At 43.3% G+C, this 20,379-nt stretch overlaps 1 protein-coding gene across 1 annotated transcript in view; it reads left to right on the forward strand.

The window, feature by feature from the left end:
• The first annotated feature begins 257 nt into the window (after positions 1–257).
• Positions 258–20,379, forward strand: part of SNX10 (sorting nexin 10) — a 30,705-nt gene continuing 10,583 nt past the window's right edge. The window contains 5 exon segments of the mRNA XM_015853836.2: positions 258–312; positions 315–370; positions 373–435; positions 17,644–17,730; positions 19,673–19,773. Of these exon segments, the coding sequence (XP_015709322.2) occupies positions 258–312; positions 315–370; positions 373–435; positions 17,644–17,730; positions 19,673–19,773 (362 nt within the window).

The raw sequence follows: 20,379 nt of genomic DNA on the forward strand, positions 1-20,379 counted from the left end.
TATTGAAAGGCTGCAATGAGGTCACTGAACATACACAGATAGGCAATTTCTCTGCGTAAACTGGCAATAGAACTATTCTAACTCATCACCCTCCCTTGTTGGCCCTTAATTAGGGTGCATTTCCTTAGGCTGACAGGCACGGAGCTCCTCGCCCACAACCCGCAGGGTGGGATTCCCGGCTCAGCCCTGCCCCATCCCACCCCGGGTGATCCGGAGGAGGAGGAGAAGGAGGAGGAGGAGGACCGCGGCACCAGGTGATGGCGGCGGGGGCAGCTCGGCTCCTCCCGAGGCCGCTGACGTGCGCTCCGCCTCCCGGCTTAAGGGGCGGTGGCAGCGGCTCTGAGGGGCTGTGTGCGGTGCCGGTAGAGCAGCGAGCTGATAACGGGAAGCTGCTTGGGCCGTGCTGGTGTCACCGCGGGCGGCTTCGTGAAGGCGGTAGGGTTGGGGCTGCTGCTCCCTACGGCAGCGCGGGGTGGGGTTGTCCCTGTTCGGCTCTAAGCGGGGTTCGAGTGGCGACTGGGGGAGCTGGTTGTGGTTGTGGGGTCCGTGGGGCTGCTGTCCGTATTGGGTTCTCTACAGCCACTGTGTTGTGGGGCTTCGTAACGGCTCGTTTCCGTGATGACTGATAGCAGGCAGTAAGGAACATCGGTTTACGTAATTAATGCCCTTGTTTTGAACCAGCCCGTTAATTGCCGAAGGGAAGCCCACTCGCTTCGGCAGCGTTATTCTGGCGAGCAGAGAATCTGTGCGTCCATCATAATGTAAATATAACACATATGATCATTTATAGTATGTATGATATGTATTAACTTGCTGTGCCGTTTTGTAAGTCGGGGGCTGCCTTCGTTTCTGTCAGCGTGTTACAGAGATGACAAACCCGAGCACTATGGGGCACGTTGGAAGAGGGCTTAAAGGCACACGTCAAGCTGGCAGCCAGCTTTTAGGGGAAGAAAGGCCTGGACGGGGCTCGGGCCGGGCACTGGGATGGGCGAGGGAGTGTGGGCGGCTGTTTGCTCCGCTCGGATCTGCCGGGGTTATCTGGTTGTGCTGAGAGCGCCCCGAGGAGACACGTGGTCCATATCCTCACAGCCCCTCCGAGTGCACGGCAATCCTGGGTAAGCACTGCCCAACTCTTTGGGCGATGGTCAGAAGGTAAAAGCGGGCTGGAGTGCTGTGTAAGCCCGGTAAGGGCCGGCTCTGATCCATTCAAGTGCTTTAGGGCTTCCACCCATCCCACGGCTGCCTATACGGCTGGTCTCGTGTCCTAACGTTGCACAGACTCGTCTACTAATGGCATAAGGGAAACAGCAGCTTGAGCCGGTGTTTCCCACTCTGCTTCTCGGGTTGGCAGGCACTGGGTGGAGCAAAGAGGACGTTTTTTTCTGGAGGAATTGAAACTAAAAGTGATGTAGGGACAAGCTTGAGTAACACGGGCTGAACACGCCTCCCCGAAGAGAAACGGAAATGCTAATACTTAGTAAAGAAGGCAGAAATAATTTATATGCCTGCTTCAGCCTATGATATTATGCAGGTTTGTAATGCCTGACTTGAAATCCAGAAGTCTGTTGTTGCTCATGGGTATGTTACGTTGAGTCTAAGGAGGCTTTATCCTCAATTAATTTCAATTTGAGGTACTGCTATCAGTGCACTGTACTCATGTTAACATACTTTTAAGGGCTTGTATACAGTGTGAGCTTTATGAACTGCTGTCATTCTAAATTGTGTGTGTGTGTGTATATATATTGTGTGTGTGTGTGTGTGTATATACATATAGCTGTGACACTGGTGGTGCTGTGCTCTGATCTGCTGTGGGCTCCCAGTGCCCTGGGATTTCCCGTTTGGATCAGGCTGAGTAATTATCACTCACAGGAGATGGAGCATTACATCAAGGTATCAGCTGAGCAATATGGCATGTTGTGTCTTCTCTCAGTGCCTGTCACCCTCAGCAGGGATCAGTGGCATTCTGTAAGGTGGTAGTACTGAGCAGGTGAGGACTGGAACACAATAAGGTCTGTGATCCTAGAAACACTTGCAGAGTTCATGCTGCTCCTGCACATGACACTCTTAGAAAATAGCTTTTCCCACTCAGAGAGGGTCATGGCAGGTGTTGTTGTGAAGTTTCCCACATCCTGTTCCTAGTTGAGCAACCCCAGATGTGCCAGACCAGCTTGCTTCACCACTTGTTCTGCTCTACCTCTGTTCCTTTGTAATAAAACATTATTGACAAGAGCACTGTTCTAAAAGTAGGGCACTTGTGACAGTAGAGAGTGAAATCAGGCTTGCAGACCTACTTCAGTCAATTTTTGCTTGATAGTTTTCCTAATTGCCACCACTTCAAGCAACTGTAGCCTTCTTTGCTTTGATCATATGGCCTTGTAATTCTTTCATATGAAAGAAGGAAACGCTTCTTTGGCAGGTTGTTTTTTTGTTAAAGTGAATCCTAAAGAGGACAGTGAGTGTTCACTCAGCAGTGTGGACTGCTGGGGGGGGGCTGGGGGGGTGTTTTTCTGTGCCTTATTGGGGTAAGCAGGTAGATAGGATAGGGCAGATGCATCAGCATATCGTTGCTTTGTAATGTATCACATGGATCTTACTTCTTTGCATCTGGCACGTAGTGTGCATCAGCTTTTGGTTTCTGTAAATGGAGAAATATAGGAGATCTGGTTTACTTAGGGGGTAATGTGGTTGTTTTCTTTTCTTAGAGATTTTGCATCTTGTTGTCTGAAAGAGATAACACAGCAATTTGTGTTCTTCTGAACTGAAAATGCTAAGCAGAAAGAACAGCTATTTACTCTAGGAATACTCTAGGAGGAGTCTTTCCACAGAGATGTTCAGGAGGCTGCCTGGGGGAGTGGTGGAGCTGCCATCTCTGGAGGTATTTAAGTGATGTGTGGTTATAGTGCTTCAGGATGTGTTTTAGTCTTAGCCTTGGCAGCGTTAAGTGGTTGGACTTGGTGATCTTGAAGATCTTTCCCAACTGAAGTGATTCTATGATAATCCAATAAAACCATCACAAGTTGTCCTACATTTCCCTCAGTGTTGTCCCAGTGATTCTCATCCATCTCTTTTCTTGAGCTCTAATTAGTGATAAGTTTCCACAGAAACAAATGCCTGAAGATTTTGCTGGGCACATTTCCCATATAGCGTGTGCTAGAGAAGTAGGTAGCCTGTGCTCTGTCTTCCTCCCTGCCTTCTGGCTCCATACTCAGCTCCTGCAATACACAATTCTTCAGTGTCTAGGGAATGATTGTCTAGATGATCCTACTTTGTTTATTGTCTTCTGTCCTACTAGCTGCCTATCTTTAAGCAGGCTTTGTCTTGGGATTGGTATTGTGCAGGTGCTGCTGTTGATGTCTGTCTACTTACGGGCACTTCAGCAGGAGTTACTTCAAAGCATCTCCTGGTACCTGACAGCAGAGGTATATTTGTTGATAGAACCAAACTTGCAAGAACCTGTACTCAGCATGACCCCCTATGTCTGCCCAGGAGGATGCACCTGCTCCAGCATCTATATGGCAGCAGTGTTTATGACTGGTACGATGGCTTTCCACAGAGAGCTTTGGCAGGGTGCACACTGGTGCATTTAATTTGTTACAGATCTTCTCTCCAGTGACTTGCTTTGTGGCTTCAGATTACTTCTTCCTCTCCTTTCCCTGCCAGAGAGTTCTCTAGGAGGGCACACTCACCTGGAGGTGTTCTACGCTTCAAAGCAGAGCAGGTGTTTCACTCTGCAGCAAAGCATCTGTTCTGTTGCGGTGAGTTGTGCATCCTGTGCAGTGCTGCCAACATGTGAGGTTCTGCAGGTTCAAGTTCCTGCTCCTCCTTTCCCTCGGGATGATGCTTGTTAGCTTACTTTGCTGTATTTGTACACCAACAATCATGGGACTATAACTCTGGGCCTTCTAATAGCCTCATCATTTTAATTGCATAATGGGAATGTGTGGTTTTTTGATTAGTCATGACTCTGGTACCTGTTTGATGAGCTCTTCAGCAGTCTTCCTTGAAGGGAAGGCTTTGTTTTCCCAAGCGCTGAGTGCTGCTTCCCAGAAGAAATGAAATTCTACTAATGAGGCATTAAAAGGCAAAATTATATGTTGTGTGGTTTGGAGTATTTGTAGAGGGAGAAGGGAAACAGCTAAGAAACATGTAGCTGTGAGCACTGTGCTCAGTAGAGCATATTGAAATCACTGCCTGTGACATACTGTGCATTCATATATATAAATAGTTGCATCAGAGCATGGTGTCATTGCAACTGTATTTGCTTTGAGAACAGCTATGTGTACGCTTGTGGTGTGGAGGAACACAACTCCACGTGTCTTTAGACGTGAACTGATGATACCAGTATTTAATGACTGTGACATGAGTTGGTCTGCTCTCTAAGATCTTATGGCTTGCCTGATATTCATTGTGTTAGGTCGTTGTGAAGGTTAGTCACTGTGTAACTGTGGAGTTGACTCAGGAGGGTTGTTGGGGAAACGGGAAGGAAATCTGTGATAAGACACAAAGAGGCCCTTTGACTCCCATCTGCAGACAAAGGTGGGGTCTGCTAGGAAGGACAGCAGCCTGGCTTACATGGCTGCTCCAACTCCCAGACCACGAAGCTGGCTTGGGATAGTGAGACTGAAAAATCAGAGGGGGTTCATACCCAAAATATTCCTTCAGGGGATTTATGGAGAACTGTTTTACACATAATTACTTGTGCAGAAACTGAGCAGTCCTAGGCTCTGACCCTCAGAGAGAAAACCGTTTCACTAGTGGTGGATGTGAGAGGAAGATCTGTTTGGCCTGCTTGCCAGGAAAAGAGTATCTATCCCCTGTGTTAGTCCTAGGCTAGATCTGGCAGCAGGGGTGCAAGATTCTTGCCTGTGTAAGGTCTTTAAGTGGGCTTTTCACAGCTTATTGTTGAGAAGCAATTTGGTTCCAAAATTGCATTTTCTTTTGTAACAGACTAGTCTGTTCAACAAGCAAAGTGCCCAGATGAATTCACTGCCAATACATTCTTAAATGTTTAATTTGACTGTTAACAGTATCTAGTACAATAAACTGGTGTAATATATGAGTACAACTACTGTGACAGCACTAAGTTTCTGCAGTAATGATAGGCCATCTGATGACTTTTTCAGTGGAAGAGAGCACTGGTGAGTTACCATTGTATTAGAGAGCAGACAGATGTGGGGCATCCAGCTGGATCACTGTAAATGATCCCTGATGGGTTTGGTCAGTTTAAGACTTAAGAATCACAGTGATTTGAACAGAGCTGATCAAAATGCTTGGTGATTTTTGCAGTGTTGACTGAATATGTGCATCTTCTCCATTGCTCTGAGATGCAGTTACAGTGACTGTTCAGAACTGGTTTATCTCAGGATGTAATTACTGAACTGGTTTTGATTGTTTTGCTCTATCTGTGCCCTGTCCCTACCAGCCATCTCACTGCATGCACACAATTAGGCTGGCAGTTCTAATTTTGCGGTTATGACCAAGACTGTCACTTTTGCCTCGCTTTCATGCAGAGGACAAGACCAAGCATCAGCACTTCCTAGCTGTGATCGGGTTGTGCTTCACGAAAATAACTGCCTTAATAGAATAAGGAAATCCCCAACAGGAAGAAAGCCGAGATAAAAAACATGCACCACTGTGCAACAGCAGCTTGAGCAGCAGAAAGCCTGAGAGCAGAGAAAAATCATGTGATAAGTGAAATGAGCACAAATGAGACATTTCTGGCATGTGAGATTCAAAACTTTACAAGGAATGAGTCAGGAAAAAAACCAAGTTAGATGATGTCAGTGTTTGCATTTATGAGATTGATGAAGAAATGTTGAAGTAAATCTGCACTGCGTTTGCCGGTGTCTCTTATACTTACTCAGCAGCAAAATATGGCTTCCATCAATCCTTTCCTGTGCTAAATAAAATTGAGTTATTACAAAGAGACACCTGGGGGAAGATGGCATCATTAGGGTGGTTTAATTTGCTTTGATGAAATAAGATTTTTAATTCCTGTAAGAAATGTTAAGTTCTGGAAGAAATAAAAAGATATATTGTCTGAACAGGGACCCTTTTTCAGATGCAGCATCTTACAAGACCAGATTGGAGTCTGTGTATCTTAGCACTTACTCACAAACCCTTTCTTTTTGGCTTTATAATTGAGCTTGCATGTGAGTCATTCTGCCATGCAGCATTATGGTGCCGAGCTTATGCAGCTCACAGTGAGCTGTGGTGTTTCTGAAATTGGAACTTTGTGACCCATACCTCACACTGTAATCCATGCAATATATTTTGGGGGGCGGTGGGAAACTGGTGGTTTGATTACTTATTTGATTTTCTCATTTCCCCTGAAATGAATGAAAGGTTCTCTAACCGAAGGCAAAATCCATTCTCTTGAAACAGGACTGCAGCAAAATGGAATGGCTGAGCTGGCATGGAGAAAATGGCAGAGTAGTATTTGCAGAAATATCTTCTGCCTGGTGGCCGTGAACAAACACTTTGCAACCAAATGGAATGAAATCCTGTAGGAAAAGAGTAATTAACTAAACACTTTGGCAGCAGCAGCTGGCAGTCAGAATTTCAAGTGGTGACTCTTGGTAGTGTGTGTCTGTGTAGTGCTGTGGTTGGTAGAGTGGCCTGTGAATACCATTAGGGATTGGGAAAGCTCCCATTCTTCTGAAAGCACTTGGACTGTTTTTGTTTACTGCTCAGCACTGAAGTACTTCTGCTGCTTTTGTGACACAGCACCAGTGAAGTGAGGTGGGAAGTCAGAGGGTTTTGCTTGAGGGATGCTTTACTTCTGTTGACATCACTGTGTAGCCCACAGACACTGAGGGCACTGTACAGAGTTAACTTTAAAACACTCACTTTTCATATTATTTTCACTTCTAATGAGTAGACCCTTATGTTTATTTGCTGGAGGAAGGTGAAGCAGACAACCAGCAGGGTTTGTGAAAGGAGGCTGGACGTGCTGCAACCTGAGCAACTAGAAGTTATTCACCCTTCTGTCTATATGTACTTTGTTTGAGGGGGAGCCCCATGACTCCTCCCCTGAGTGCAGTCACATTAACCCCAAGCACTAAACTGGACCAGACTATCTAAAAGGCATCTTCTTACTCTGGGTTAGTGTGAAGTGATTGGGTGGCCCCACCTGAGGACCAGCTTTTGAGTAAGACACAGAGGAGCTAAAACTGAAGCAGGTAGGCTGACTGCACACCAGATGCTCATAGTGGGCTCGTCTCTGCTCTAACACACATAAAAGCTAAAAGTGCCCATCTGCTGATGCTGTTAACTGAAGATAGCTCCTTCTGTGGGCACTGATGTGTTTGCATCTGTTAGCTGGGCTGTGTTACCAGGTGTCTAAAGATTGCTGAGTTCAGCCCACAGCTAGATTGCCTGTCCCTGGGCCTTAGGATGGTTTTGCAGTGGGGTGTGATCCCTCTAGTTTGGCCTAGAGCAGATGACGAGGTTGGGGTTTTGAGCTGACAGGACTTGTGGTCCTTAAATGCTGTGTATGAGAGGAGCCCTCTACTCTTCCTGTAATGGGTGTACTTCTAAGGAAGGTCGTTGATACCTGTCAATAAAAGCAGCAGTTCTGACAAAAACAAGGGCTGTGTACCTAAATCCTGTAAGCAGCAGACTGTGTTACAGTGCGGGTGGTGTGGCAATGCAAAATGGTTTATTTTATATGTATTATATGTGTTAATGTGTGCTACCCTTATACAGCTTTCTGAATACTTTCTTCAAAACTGGAGAATAAACATGCAGAAATTAATCTTTTTCATAACAGTCTGATGTTCCATTGCAAGTCACCCATTCACTGTTGGACTGCATCCAGCTACCTCAATACCTATCTGTTAAGTATGGCTGTTGTTATGGCTGTCCTTAAGACTTCAGGCAGTTCTCTTACGTAAATGAGGTAACACTGCTTTCTGTTGCTCCTTATCATTTCACTGGAAACAGCTGTACAGCCTTTGCTTTGGAGTAGCTGTGGGTTTACTCTGTAGGGTCTGGTCCCTGCATCCTTAATGGTGACATGCCTTTTGGGATCATAGTATGGTTGGATGCCTGCAGGCATAGGGAGCTGCATGTAGGGATGCAGCTTGATTATCTGTTTAAAATTCTTGGGGTGTTCTATAGACGTGTTAAGGTAAGCAAGGCCTAGAATGTGGGAAAGACCTTGATGTATTTGGATACTTTTTGGTCCCTCTCTTTGATACTTTGAAGCCTTAGATGATAGTTTCATGCTACATTATGAAGGGAACAGCCTTGAAAGCACAGCTGAGGACTTCGCTTGTGCTTGAGTAGGACTTCTGACTGTGACCAAGGTCTAAAAATGAATTGCTAATTGAAAGTTGGGGAGGGTATAAATTTATTCATATTTTCACAGATAACTGAAGGTGTGTGGATGAATAGTTCTTGGACTGAAGATCCACGTCTGTGGCTTGAGGGGAAATGTTGGCTACATGGAGTTAACAAACAATTGTGGAGCAGACAGGCCTGTGCTGTGGGCTGGTGGTGGAATCCCATTGCAGCTGAGCACAGCTACCACAAAGCAGCCAGAAGGACTATGCTTGGGTCCACAGCCCAAAGAGAGGCCTAAGGCTGGGAACTGCACGTGGCTCTTGCTTGCTTTGTGTGGGTCAGCCTCACAGCGTGCAATCATTTCTTCTGCCTCTGTGATGCTGCTTCAGTTTCAGTCTTGGGTTTGTAGTTTCAGCTTGGTAATGTAGGGGAGTGGTTACTTCCTCCTTTGTGAGGAGAAGGACTGAACTCTATTCCCCAGCAGTATGAAATGAAATACAAAAGCAACTCCAAAATATGAAATATAAGATTCATTAGTACTTATGTATTATCCCTCAGAAGAACACTGAAGTACTTGCACCGTGTTTGTGTGGTGTGTTGGTTCTGGCTTTCTTTTCATCACAGGAAGCACAGCAAGTTGTCCTACGTCATCTTGTGCTTGGGTGTTGTTGTTGGCAGTTGTGAATCTGTTCTGGAGGTTTCCTTGGTTATGCAATGTAGAGCTGTCAGAAATACACTCTGAAAGGAGCAGGTGTTATATTAACTCTGTGAAACTATAGAGTAATAATAAATAGTTTTTATTCTGCTTTTCATCTTACTCAAAGCAATGGTGTTTTTTCCAGTCAGAACAAGAAAGTGTTTTAACAAGTCTGGGCATCTCCCACTGACTTTTTTGATTCTTTTTTTCCATGCACTGGTTTGTTTCTCTTCCAGTGGAAAGTTTTTGAGTACAGAGGACCAGCAGCCTCCTGTTGTCCTCTGCAGGCAGCTTCTCTCCATCAGCAGGGTAGGGTTTTTCTGCAGAGGTCTTAAGCACACAGTTGAACTGCTCTGTTTTTCCACCTTCTGCTTATGTTAAAGGATGTCCTGAAGCATTGGCCTTGCTGCATGGCTAAGTCCTTTTGAGTGTTTTCAGCTGTCTGTGGCATGGTTGGGGTGGCTTTGGACAACACCATGTGTCTTTCCAGCATGATGTGCAAGAGGGTTTTGCTCAGAGAATTGCCTGCTCTCACCTCTGGTCCAGCAGAGAGCTGCACTCTGAGAGGGAAGGAGGAGGGAAGCTTTTGGGCCTGTTTGGTTTGGGAAGAGGGGGCTGAAAAGCTGATGAGGAACTGCATAATGTTGTAGCTGACGAGGTCAGTGGATGAGTTACTTGGCAATAACTGGATGGTGTGTGGGAAAAGTGAAAGGGGAAGGCAAATTGCAAATCGTTTTTCCCATGGCCATTGTATTTATGTAGGCAGTATATGTATGCTAGCCAGAAATAAATCTGCCTTGTTTTTCCTGTGTGTATGTATGTCTACCCAGGGCAAGCTGGCTATTTTGTGCAACAGCAGAGGTTGTTAAGATTTTATCGGGATTTCCAGTGAAAGAGTGGCTTTAAAATATAAGTTAATGACAGGATTTTTGGATTTTGCCTAAGTATATGTTTCCCCATGTGAAACTCCTAAATCCATAAATGCTGTGAAACTTAGCCTGAGCTTTATCCAACATGCAGAATCTGAAGGGTTTGCCAGCATTTTTCTCTGTTGCAGAGAGAGTTTAGAGAGGCTCTTGGAGTCTTTCACATGTTCTCTGCAGGGACACCCAGATAGCACTGGTGTCACCCAGACCCCAATGTAGTCACAATGCTTCCTCTGCTTTATTTCCACAAAGGATGAGCAGGGGTGTCCATTGCATGTGCTGTTGGGAGCTTGGTGTAGATCAGGGTCTTAGGATGAGCACTGGGGCACAGGGTGATTGCCAGGAGTATTGTAAGCATCCCCAAATAGGGACTAAGCCAGTGTTTCTGACACTGCTAAGCAGAGAATCTGCACATCATAGGAATGGGATCACTTCAGTAGTTATGGTGCAAGTGTGTTTTCTTCCATACGCAGAACGAAGTGTGGCTCTTCCTACTATTTACTAATGTCCAGCAAAAGCATTCCTTTGAAATAATAATTAAATGATAAGCTGATGTCTTTTTGTTGTTTTCAGGTCAATTTAGGTTTTAATACAAGACATTAAAGATGACACCGAAACATGAAAAACAAGTAAGTGACTTAAGCTTTAATAAAAATAACTCTATTTTGGGTGGTTGTGAACTGTATTTCATTAAGGTCTGTAGTTTGTCATCTGGTATTCATCAGATTTAGTGAAATAATTGGTTGTGGTAATTTTTTTTTAACATTTTTTACAATGTGAATAATTCCAAGGAAACATACCTGTTCCTTCCATATAGCAGACTAAAACAGAATGGACCTTATATTTGGAGTATCTCCAGTTAATAATGCTCATATGTGGGTACTTAGGCTGTGCTGTGTTAAAAGGGTGCTACACTGGGAACAAAGTGTATTAATGAATAAAATACGATGGCCGCTCTAATGGCTATTGATGCAATATCAGTTACCACGAATAATCTGCAACCTGAACTTTGTTCATTTTAAAGTAAGAGAACAGAGAAGTGAAACTGACTTGTTGCCTGAACTGAGAAACATAATTCCCTGCCCCCAGCCCTCTCCACTTGTGTTGGTTAGGGCTGATGGTAGCCAAAGGAAGGCAATCTGATGGAGTATTTAAACCTGGTGCAGTTACCTTGCTTTTAGGATCTGGATGAAATGAAATAAAAATGAATCTCTGTAGTATACAGCAAATGGTGATTCTTGTTTTGCAGGCCCAGGTTGATTTAGTTGAGCAATGCCAGCAGGTTAAGTGGGTTTTATGAGAAATAACTAATGAGAGCCCATCCAGTGATCACCCATTTTGTTGTCATTTCTTTTATTAACTGTACTTTATAAACTTCAGAAATGGGTAAAAGCTGAAGATACAAACAAGGTTTCATTGATTTCAGTGTGTGAAGTATGAAAGAATAGACCTTGAAGTCTGCTTGAATGGGAGACCAAAGTCTTTCATTTGTGACAGTATCCCTGTCTGCTGTTGCTTGTTGAGTTGGTACTAATGGATGGGGCTGTATGGATGAGTCTTTGGAGGCAAATGAATTTTCTGATGAAATTAAATCATTGCTAGTGTTCTGTAGTAATGCCGTGGGCCAGGAGCATCTCCAAGCCATTGGACAAACAGGTTGATGGGACTAAAGAGCAAACCTTGCAGGCAGTTTTGAGGAATAATTCCTTTGAAATGCTCAGCTGCTTTTGCTGTGGTCCATGTCCTCAGGAACCACTGGGGCTTTCTCTGTTCTCCAGTGTTACTGAGTAGGCTCCAGGACTGGTTTGTTTTTAACAAGGTAGTAATAAAATGTTTCTGTCTAACCAGTGAGCACTAAGAATTGTCTGCTTCAAGCTAAGGTGCTTTCTGGACTTGAGGTCAGTGTGAAATGTAGAAACATGAGAAGCTCTGGCCTCAGCAGGAACACACAGAAAAGAGAATATAAATTCTGTGGTGATGCTGGTTTTGCACGTAGTGGAGTTAGAATTTAAGAAACAAGCTGAAGCCCTGGCTCTGCTGCTGCCACGGCTGACCCAGCAGGGAGCCCTTGTTCTTTGTGGTTTGTTTTTTCCCAAACCAAACTCAGTTATGCAGTAGCTATAGCAGTCTATCTGCTGATTACTGATTTAGCAGAGAATCTCAGTATGATCTAATTATTGCAACACAGGAAGCCCACATATTTTGCTGGAGCCAGGTAATAAAGAGCTTAAACTAGCATGCCCCAGGGTTACCACGCTGCAGGAAGAGTTAAAAGCTGCCAGCAACCAGTGGTTTATAGGAGCAGCACCTTCTGGGGAGCTGATCTTTTACCAGTGCTGCTGCCAGTGAAATGGGGAGAACAGAGAATTTGCACTTCTGATATTTTGGCTGTTATACGCACAATGTGATGCATTTCTGTCCTAAATAGTAGAAATAATGTCACTGTTCATAGAAGGGCTAGTGTCTTCCTGTCTCCTTAGCTGTGGATGCTATTAAATCCTACACTTTGCTGTCAGCTCCAAACTGCTTACCCCTCAGGCAGAAGCTTTGTATACTTGTGGCAGTAGATTCCCTCCAGCATGTAAGCCTTCTTCAGGAAAGGGATTTAATGAGCACCAGCAAATCTGCATGTGCATATCTGGACAGTGCTGAGGAACTCGTTCCTTGGCTTGTGTGCCTGCTCAGGGCTAACAGATCTTTCCTACCTGTCTCACCTGCATGGCAATAGTGGACAAACAGAGTTCTAACAAACCTCCCATTAGACCTGGTGTAATATACTTGGGGGGGGGGGAAGAAGCATATCTTCTCTTACCTCTTCTCTTACCTTCTCTTTATCCATTGAGAGTGTGGCTTAAGACATTTACATGGCCCAGGAATTATGTGTTTTATTCTTCATGCTTGAATTGTTAAGCTACAGAATATTCTGGAGTGATGCACTGCATTTCATTCAGTATTCATTGCATCAGAGAGGAGGAAAGGAGATGACTGTGCTTAAGTAGGTTCAGGCACTAGGATGGGAGGGAAGATCTTGGGTTTCTGATGTCTCTCCATCAGTCAGCAGATCTTTATTTTTAGGAAGTCAGGATTTGAGTGAGATTTGGGCTCTGATGTCCTGATCAGTGTGAGCCACAGATTTACCTGCATGTTCTCTTTGGCACAGTGCTGGTGAACTTGCAGTCTGAACAAATCATTTTCTCTCTACTGTTCCCTTCTTACCAGTCTTACTACCCAGCCTGCGTAGTGAAAAGATTGCAGCACTCTCAGTGTGAAGTGCTCTGTGCAATATGTGATTGATTCTTTTATACTAACGGACATCCTGATGGGAAATTCTTTTTCTAGGAGGATTCATGGAAAATAATGCTTTAGGGGTTATTGACTAATCAGATGCGTATCAGTGGCAACACAGAGCACGAGGTTATCACCTGATAACATCCAGAGCATGGAGATTTGTACTAAAATGTAGCTGGAATGAATGAAGCACACAGTCTTCCAGTACAAGATGATTTTTTATTCTTCCCTCTCATGCTGAATTTTTCCCATATTAAAAATAGGTATTTCCATGTCAGATTTCCTGTTTTCCTAATGAGAAAATAAAAATAGACTTCTCAGATTTATTTATTTTTATTTTTTTTTTGTGGTTAAATTGCACATGTTGGAGCTTCTGGCTTATGCTACATCTCAGAGCATTCAATTGTAATGTTGGGGAAAAAAAACAATCTCCAGCAGGAGAGAAAGGAGGTTTAAAACAAAGTAAAAAAGTCTTTTTTGCCTTAGCTGCTATTATGGTATATTCCTCTTTTTGGAACAAATCCAAATAGAACCATTTCAGCCTTCATTTCTTGTGGCTGCATAACCTTACGCTGCCCTTTTCCTCTGTCAGCACTCCTGTTCTCTATGTAGGACGGTAGCTGTGAGAATACATACAAACCAGACCTCAGGCTCACATTGGCCATTTTGTCATTTATATTTGATCCTAACCGCTTGGTTTTCTTCTGCTCTTAAGGACAGAGTAGCAAAGTACCACTGGTGCCTAAGATGGCTGGTACAGAAATCACAGCCGTGAATTAAGAGGTATATCCTGACAGAGAAGCTACTCCACTCATTCTTTGCCTGCTGAGCAGTTGCACATAGTAATAAGAATAAAAAAAGTATATGTATCTGCTTTGTTTCTGTGTCTAGTATCTCTGTGGAGTTGTTTCATGTGAGAGGGAGAAATTGCTTAACATGTCATCCTTAACATAATTCCTTGCTAGTTCAGTTTTAGGGCAGATCTGAGGCTGTTCATGAGGGTATTTAGGCCAGTGTGATGGCTGGAATTCAGGTAAAAGCTGAGTTTGTATAGGAAATGTTTTGCTTACGAACTTCACAGCTTCTTGGAGAAGGAATGAACAGAGATGCTACTTGCTGCTGATAGCTTTCTATTGGAACTATGTAGTGTCCAGTGCAATAGCCTTCTGCAGTCAAGATTGGGCACTTCATACTTCTGGTTTGGAGAGAATTGTTGCTTTAGGCTTTGCAGGAAACATGTCATTCTTGAGTACATGGTAGATACAGCCTCAAAAACAAACAAGGAAAGCCAAGCTAAAAAAGAGCAACAAAACATTAGATGAAGTATATCTAACATGGCATAACTGGCAGATCTGCAATTCTGGAAAAAACAAAGGGAACTGGGACAAGGAAGATGGCTTGAAAGCAATTGCAGCAGACTAACATATAAAACTTCCTGAAAGTTTGGTTTTCTTTGGATTGTTTCCCAATCTGTAAGGCTGGATTGTAGCGTAGTCTTATGATAGAAGGTGAAATGTGTTTTTTATGTGGTCTGTGGGAAATGTTCAGCCTTGTCTGTCACAGCTGAACAGCAGATCACTTGAAGATAGACATGCCTACTGAGGGTGAAACTTCTATAGCGAATCCTGTCCTTGTACAAGGATAACATTACAGGGCAGCTTAAGCATTGTTTATGACAGTGTATGTCCATCCATAGCAAGTAGTTAGGGCTACATGAGTTAAGTCAGTGTTGTTATTCCAATAGGGTTTTGTATCCTGGAGAAGACCTGAAGGTCAAAAGAAAAGGGGCAGACTCAGTGTATGATTTCACTGTTTCAGAGCAGCAGAAGTGTTAACCAGAATTGGTATGAAGGCTTCCTGGAGTCAAGATGTCTGTAGGGGAAGTACTGCAGGTCTTGGGAAAGGCTGTACATTCTGTGTTTCTTTTCTAGATGCTTAAAGTTTATCTTGCTTCATTCTGACCTCATCCTCCAGTAAATGAAGAAAAAAAAGAAACACCCCTTGCTCTGCTGAAGTTAAGGTTTCTAAATTGGAGCTTATGCTGTGTGGCAGTTTCCTGAGGTGCCCTCCTGTACTATACAAATACTTGGACTCTTGGCTCAGTGATACACCACCCAGATGCCTGCCTATCTCAACACATGTAGCAGGTCTTGTTTCTTGTACAGGCAGAGTCTGAAGGGTGTTCAGCTGCCACAGTATTGAAATGTGGCAGCTGCCTAATTGGAAATTAAAAGTGCACGAGGCTTTCTGTGGAAATCATATGGCCTGGAGTCAATGACAAGGTAACCCATAGCTATCCCGCAGCATATCCAGTAGTGATTTCTATTGTAATATTTTGGTATAGTAGAGGTTTGAATTAGCCCTTTACTTACAAGCTTAGTTTGATTCGTTACAAAGGAGAAGGCTGTTGGAAGGTCACTTGGAAATGAAGTAATTTGAGGAACCTAGGGAACAGGAAGCAAAATGGAAAGATGATATGGCAACTGATGCCAGGCAAGGGATCTCAAGGTTAGTTATGAGCAGGCTGTTTACAGTTTTGACTCCTTAGTGCCAATTGTTAAGGAGGAGATGAGGGGATAAAAAGCTACAAAGGACACAGCAGAGGAAAATCAGTCCCCAGAGCTCTTCAGTGAAGAAAGAAGTAGCAGAGGTGGTAGGAAGCTATTAAATTGGCTTTAGTTGGCATGGCACTCATGCCAGATACCGAAATGGTGCTCAAAATGCAGAGTACACCCCTGTGACTAAAAGCTGGGCTACATGAGGTAATACTGTGGTCTGGTTCCAGCCACCAGGCCACAGGTTTCCATCTCTGAAACAGGAGTGCTTGGAAATCAGCAGCTCCTGTGATAAACAATAGAGTCCAGACCTCCCTGCCACATACAGAAGATGCATCTTTTCCTGCCAGTTCTATCCTTATTCTCCTCACAGTCTGTTCCATCTGTGCTGCTGGTGTATGTGCTGGAAGGAACTTAGCTGAAGAGTAAATGCTTATTTCTTATATCTGTGATTTGGGTATGGAGAGATGCATTTTGAGATCTTTCTAGTTCAGAATTTATTGACTGATTGAGAAAAGGTATGCTGGAAAAGCATATAAAGTTGATTTCCGTACCTGGCTATTTAGTCCAGTACAATCCTCTCAGAAGGATGTCTCCAATGCTGAAGACCATATGCTTGTCTTTCAATCTGTGAGTAGTTGGCCTAGCTCTCTGTGGAAATAGCAGATAGATAGGCAAGGCTTTAAACAATTTAATTTTAAAGAAAACTTTTAGTTGCATTACAACTTAAAATATATCTACATGTGTATATACATGGTAAACCTGTGTGCAAGGTTTCAGATGGTTGTTAACTGAGGATACTTGGAAGCACATGATTCTTTAGCTGCTCCTAGTTACCATCGCAGCAGTGCCCATAGGCCTCACTCACTCCTTTGGGATCACACTAAGATGTAATATAAATGTATGAGCTGTAAGGAAATGGATTAGATGTGACAACTGCTAGGACAATTAATCTGTATTGCTATATGGCAGAAGCAGAGAATTATGCTCTGCAGGGTGGCTGTGTTGCTTTCTTGTACAGATTGCTGGGGAGACTGGGACAGTAGTGTCCTCATCCTGAAGTCCTCAGATGTGCTCTGTGCCTTAAGTTCCTGGAATATCAGAAAACGGAAGGGGAGTGTATTCATCTCCTTGCAAACTGGATCTGGACTCTAGGCTTTGGATCACAGTTCATTCTATCAATTCACATCTAAGGCAATTAATCACAGAATCGTAGGGGTTGGAAGGTACCTCCAGGGACTGAGTCCAACCCCCCTGCCAGCAGTACATCCTTATCCACTGGGCTGGAGCAAGTAATTTCAAGTGTAGAAGGAAGGCAGATCTTCAGCTTGTGGAATTACAAAGTGGTTACCTCTCAGATCCCTGGAATCAACATGTATAAATACTTAATTAAAAAGAAATAGATAAAATGGCAAATTTAGGGGCAAATAAAGCAATATGTTTAAGTATTGGGTACATGGGATATGTCTGTAATACTTTTTTTTTTTGGTGTTGAACATTGAGTACAAAGGTGAGAAAAGCCAATTTTAATGCTTGCCAAGTTGGATCCCACATTTGTGATTTGAGCATTAGATTTCCAGTTCGTACCTACTGAGATCACCAACCCTCCCCTGCATGAAGCATGTATGACTTCTCATCATATTACTTAATCCGAAATATTCCCTTTCAGTTAGCATTTTGGCAAAGAATTTCCTGGGCATGTGGTGTAGCTCAGATGATTCATTGCTCTTTGCTTCTCCTTTTATAGGATTGCAAAATCCAATAAAGCAGCAGTTCAGCTTCTAATCAGAGCCCAGTAGTTTACGGAGCAGCTGAACAATCAAGAGAGTCTTTCAGGTTCTCTTTGTCTTCTGAATTTAATTGCTTGATTTTTCTTATTATGCACCTGCAGGAATTTGTTACTGTCTTGGTACGAGACCCCAGAACACAGAAAGAAGACTCATGGCACTCTTATGTAGACTACGAGATATTTATTCATGTGAGTATAAAAATGTCACCAGAGATGCTCTGGACTCGTACTATTGCTTCTGTCCAAGTTGGGGCTCGCTTCAGGCACAATGGAATCTATCTGCAACAATTGTGGGAGGCTGTAGGATATCAGTCTCCTTTTAATGACTGAGCTGCAGCGGAGTAGGTAAGGGTGGGCTGGCCAAAGATTATGCAGAAAAGTGTATGGGAGAGCTGGGAGTAGAACCTGGCCTCACACTCCCATGTGCATTCCACAGTGTCCTACCATGGATGCTATTCTTAGCTTTACTTATCAATTTAGACTGTCAGGATCAGAGGTATCTTACCATTACAAAAGAATTCTGGTGTTCAAGTATTCATGCTGAAAACAGCTCTATTTGCAAGTATGTTTATTTGTACTTTGAGTTCTTCTCAGTTCTTCTGTTTGCTAAGTTACTTGGTTACTGCAATGTGCTTGTATTCAGCATACCTTGACAGTCATATTATGACATCTTAGCGTCATTTGGATGTGTGAAATAAGGGTATTCTGATACATAATTGTAGTCTACCACTTGTTAATGGCAGCGCCTTTAGAGTCATAGCCTCTTGTGTCTTGAATCTCACTTAAGTTCATGTTCTTGATTATTCTTTGGTGGATGTGAGTTACTTTAATTTCTTAAGCCTAGATCTAGAATTTTTAATTGCAACATAAAATGTTCTGACGTGTATCAGCTCTTGGATGAAGAGTTTCAGAACACCAAGTTAAGCGGTCGATAGGTTAGCACAAGGAAGAAAGAACTTATCTTCTTTGTGGGAGCTGGGCACTCAGTATGATGAAGGAAGTCAAGTGATTGCTTGTTAAATGTCCATTGTGACAAGTACTTCAGCCTGTGTGTCAATCAGCTATGAAACTTCTGCAATGTGGTTTAAGTGCTGATTCAAAAGTGATAATGTTTTTGACATCCGCTCGAGAGAAATCCATTGAATTTGGCAGTGGGTGGTGTGCACTGTTACCATTTTGTAGGCAGTAGTGTTTCTCAATAGAAGTGTATTACTGTCTTCCTCAGCAGCTGTTAATTTGGGATACAGTGTAACATGGCTCAGTGCTGAGCATCTCTGAAGCTGGTAAGCATCAGCTCAGTTTCCTGCCAGGGCTCTGACCAAGTGCATAGATCAGTCCTACCACTCAGTCTACCAGCTGGATTCAAAGTCTTGGTTCTACTAGTTGATTCCAAGGCCAGTTGGATTCCCTATTCTGTCTATCTCCTAGAGTGTCTGACTTCTTGAGCTGTGAGGTAGCCAGGATATTCATCCATTTCAGAAAGCTGGCATATTTGTGCTTTGCACAGTTTGCATTGTACAGCAAGATACTGAGGACTAGCTGGACTGCAGGCAATTGTAGAATAGAGTCCTGCCTAGATGGGGTTTCACCTAATTGTACGCTCCACAGAAAAACTTGGCAAAAAGCATTTAATCTTCACGAATTGTTTCTCTTTGATGAATTGGCACTTTCTGGTGGAGTAGTAGTAGTGTTCTGTGGGAAAACTTCCAAATGCTGCTGCTTGCAGAGTGCAACTTCTTCAACTTGAGTAAGGCTGCATGCTGTTAGAACAGCTATTTGTTTCCAGAACTATAACTAGAATAGCTAAACATGACTTGTTTTTTTCTGCAAAGTTTGGCATTGTCTGCTAAAACTTTTTTTCTTGTTATAGTGAATTGTACCATTATCCTGATCTCTTGATTTTAAAAAATGAAACAAAAAATGGTGATGAAAAATGATTCCCTGAGAAGTAGTACAAACTGTTGTCAGTCCTGTCTGACATACAGCGCAGTCCTTAACATGAGCAGAGTTAATGTCAAGCTTTCTGCTGGTATCTCAAAATTAGCATCTCAGACTGTTGTTTTTGATATCTTGCCTGCACTTTATGCTAAGCTGGTTTACAAACTCTTACTGTTATTTAACTTCCCAACAGACAAACAGTATGTGCTTTACAAGGAAAACATCCTGTGTCAGACGACGCTTCCGAGAGTTTGTTTGGCTTCGGCAGAGGCTTCAGAGCAATGCTGTGCTCATGTGAGCAACTTTTTATGACTGGTTTGTTTCGTTAAATATCTAATAATCTATCGGTAACGTAGCAAAGGGACTCTATGATTAAAAGAGCATCGTTTCCTCTTAGTTCTGAGAACCGTAAAAATCAAAGCTGGAAAGTGTCCTGCCCTTCTTACTACTACAGTTTATTTATACTGATAGCCTTTGTTTGGTGAGCCTCAGCCTAATTTCTAACAGATCTGAGCTGTTTCCTTTTGCTGCATAGAGGTAGTGGGAAACAGGTGATGTGACCAGTGCAGACTACTAGGCCATGCTGAGCTTGAGGCTGTTCTGCTTAAACTAGCTGGTAAACCAGCTGGTGAACTTCTAGGATGTGCATGGTAGAACCTAAGAACATAGGGGGTCTGGGCAGGCGTACATGCAGCCTTATCAACTGGTCCAGAAGAATCAGAGTTATTCCTCCTTTCAAGGAGGTATGTCAGAAGCCCTCTGGTTTCTCAACTTTGTGTTGTCAAATTCAGTTTAATGAGGCTTCTGGAAAATGACTCATGATTTTTAGAAACGTAGGATTGGCATTTGCTTGTATCATTTTTCTTCCTTGCTTTGGGCTTGATTTTAACTCTGTATTTG

Source organism: Coturnix japonica, chromosome 2 (assembly GCF_001577835.2).
Source record: "Coturnix japonica isolate 7356 chromosome 2, Coturnix japonica 2.1, whole genome shotgun sequence".
In the NCBI taxonomy this organism is placed as follows: Eukaryota; Metazoa; Chordata; class Aves; order Galliformes; family Phasianidae; genus Coturnix; species Coturnix japonica.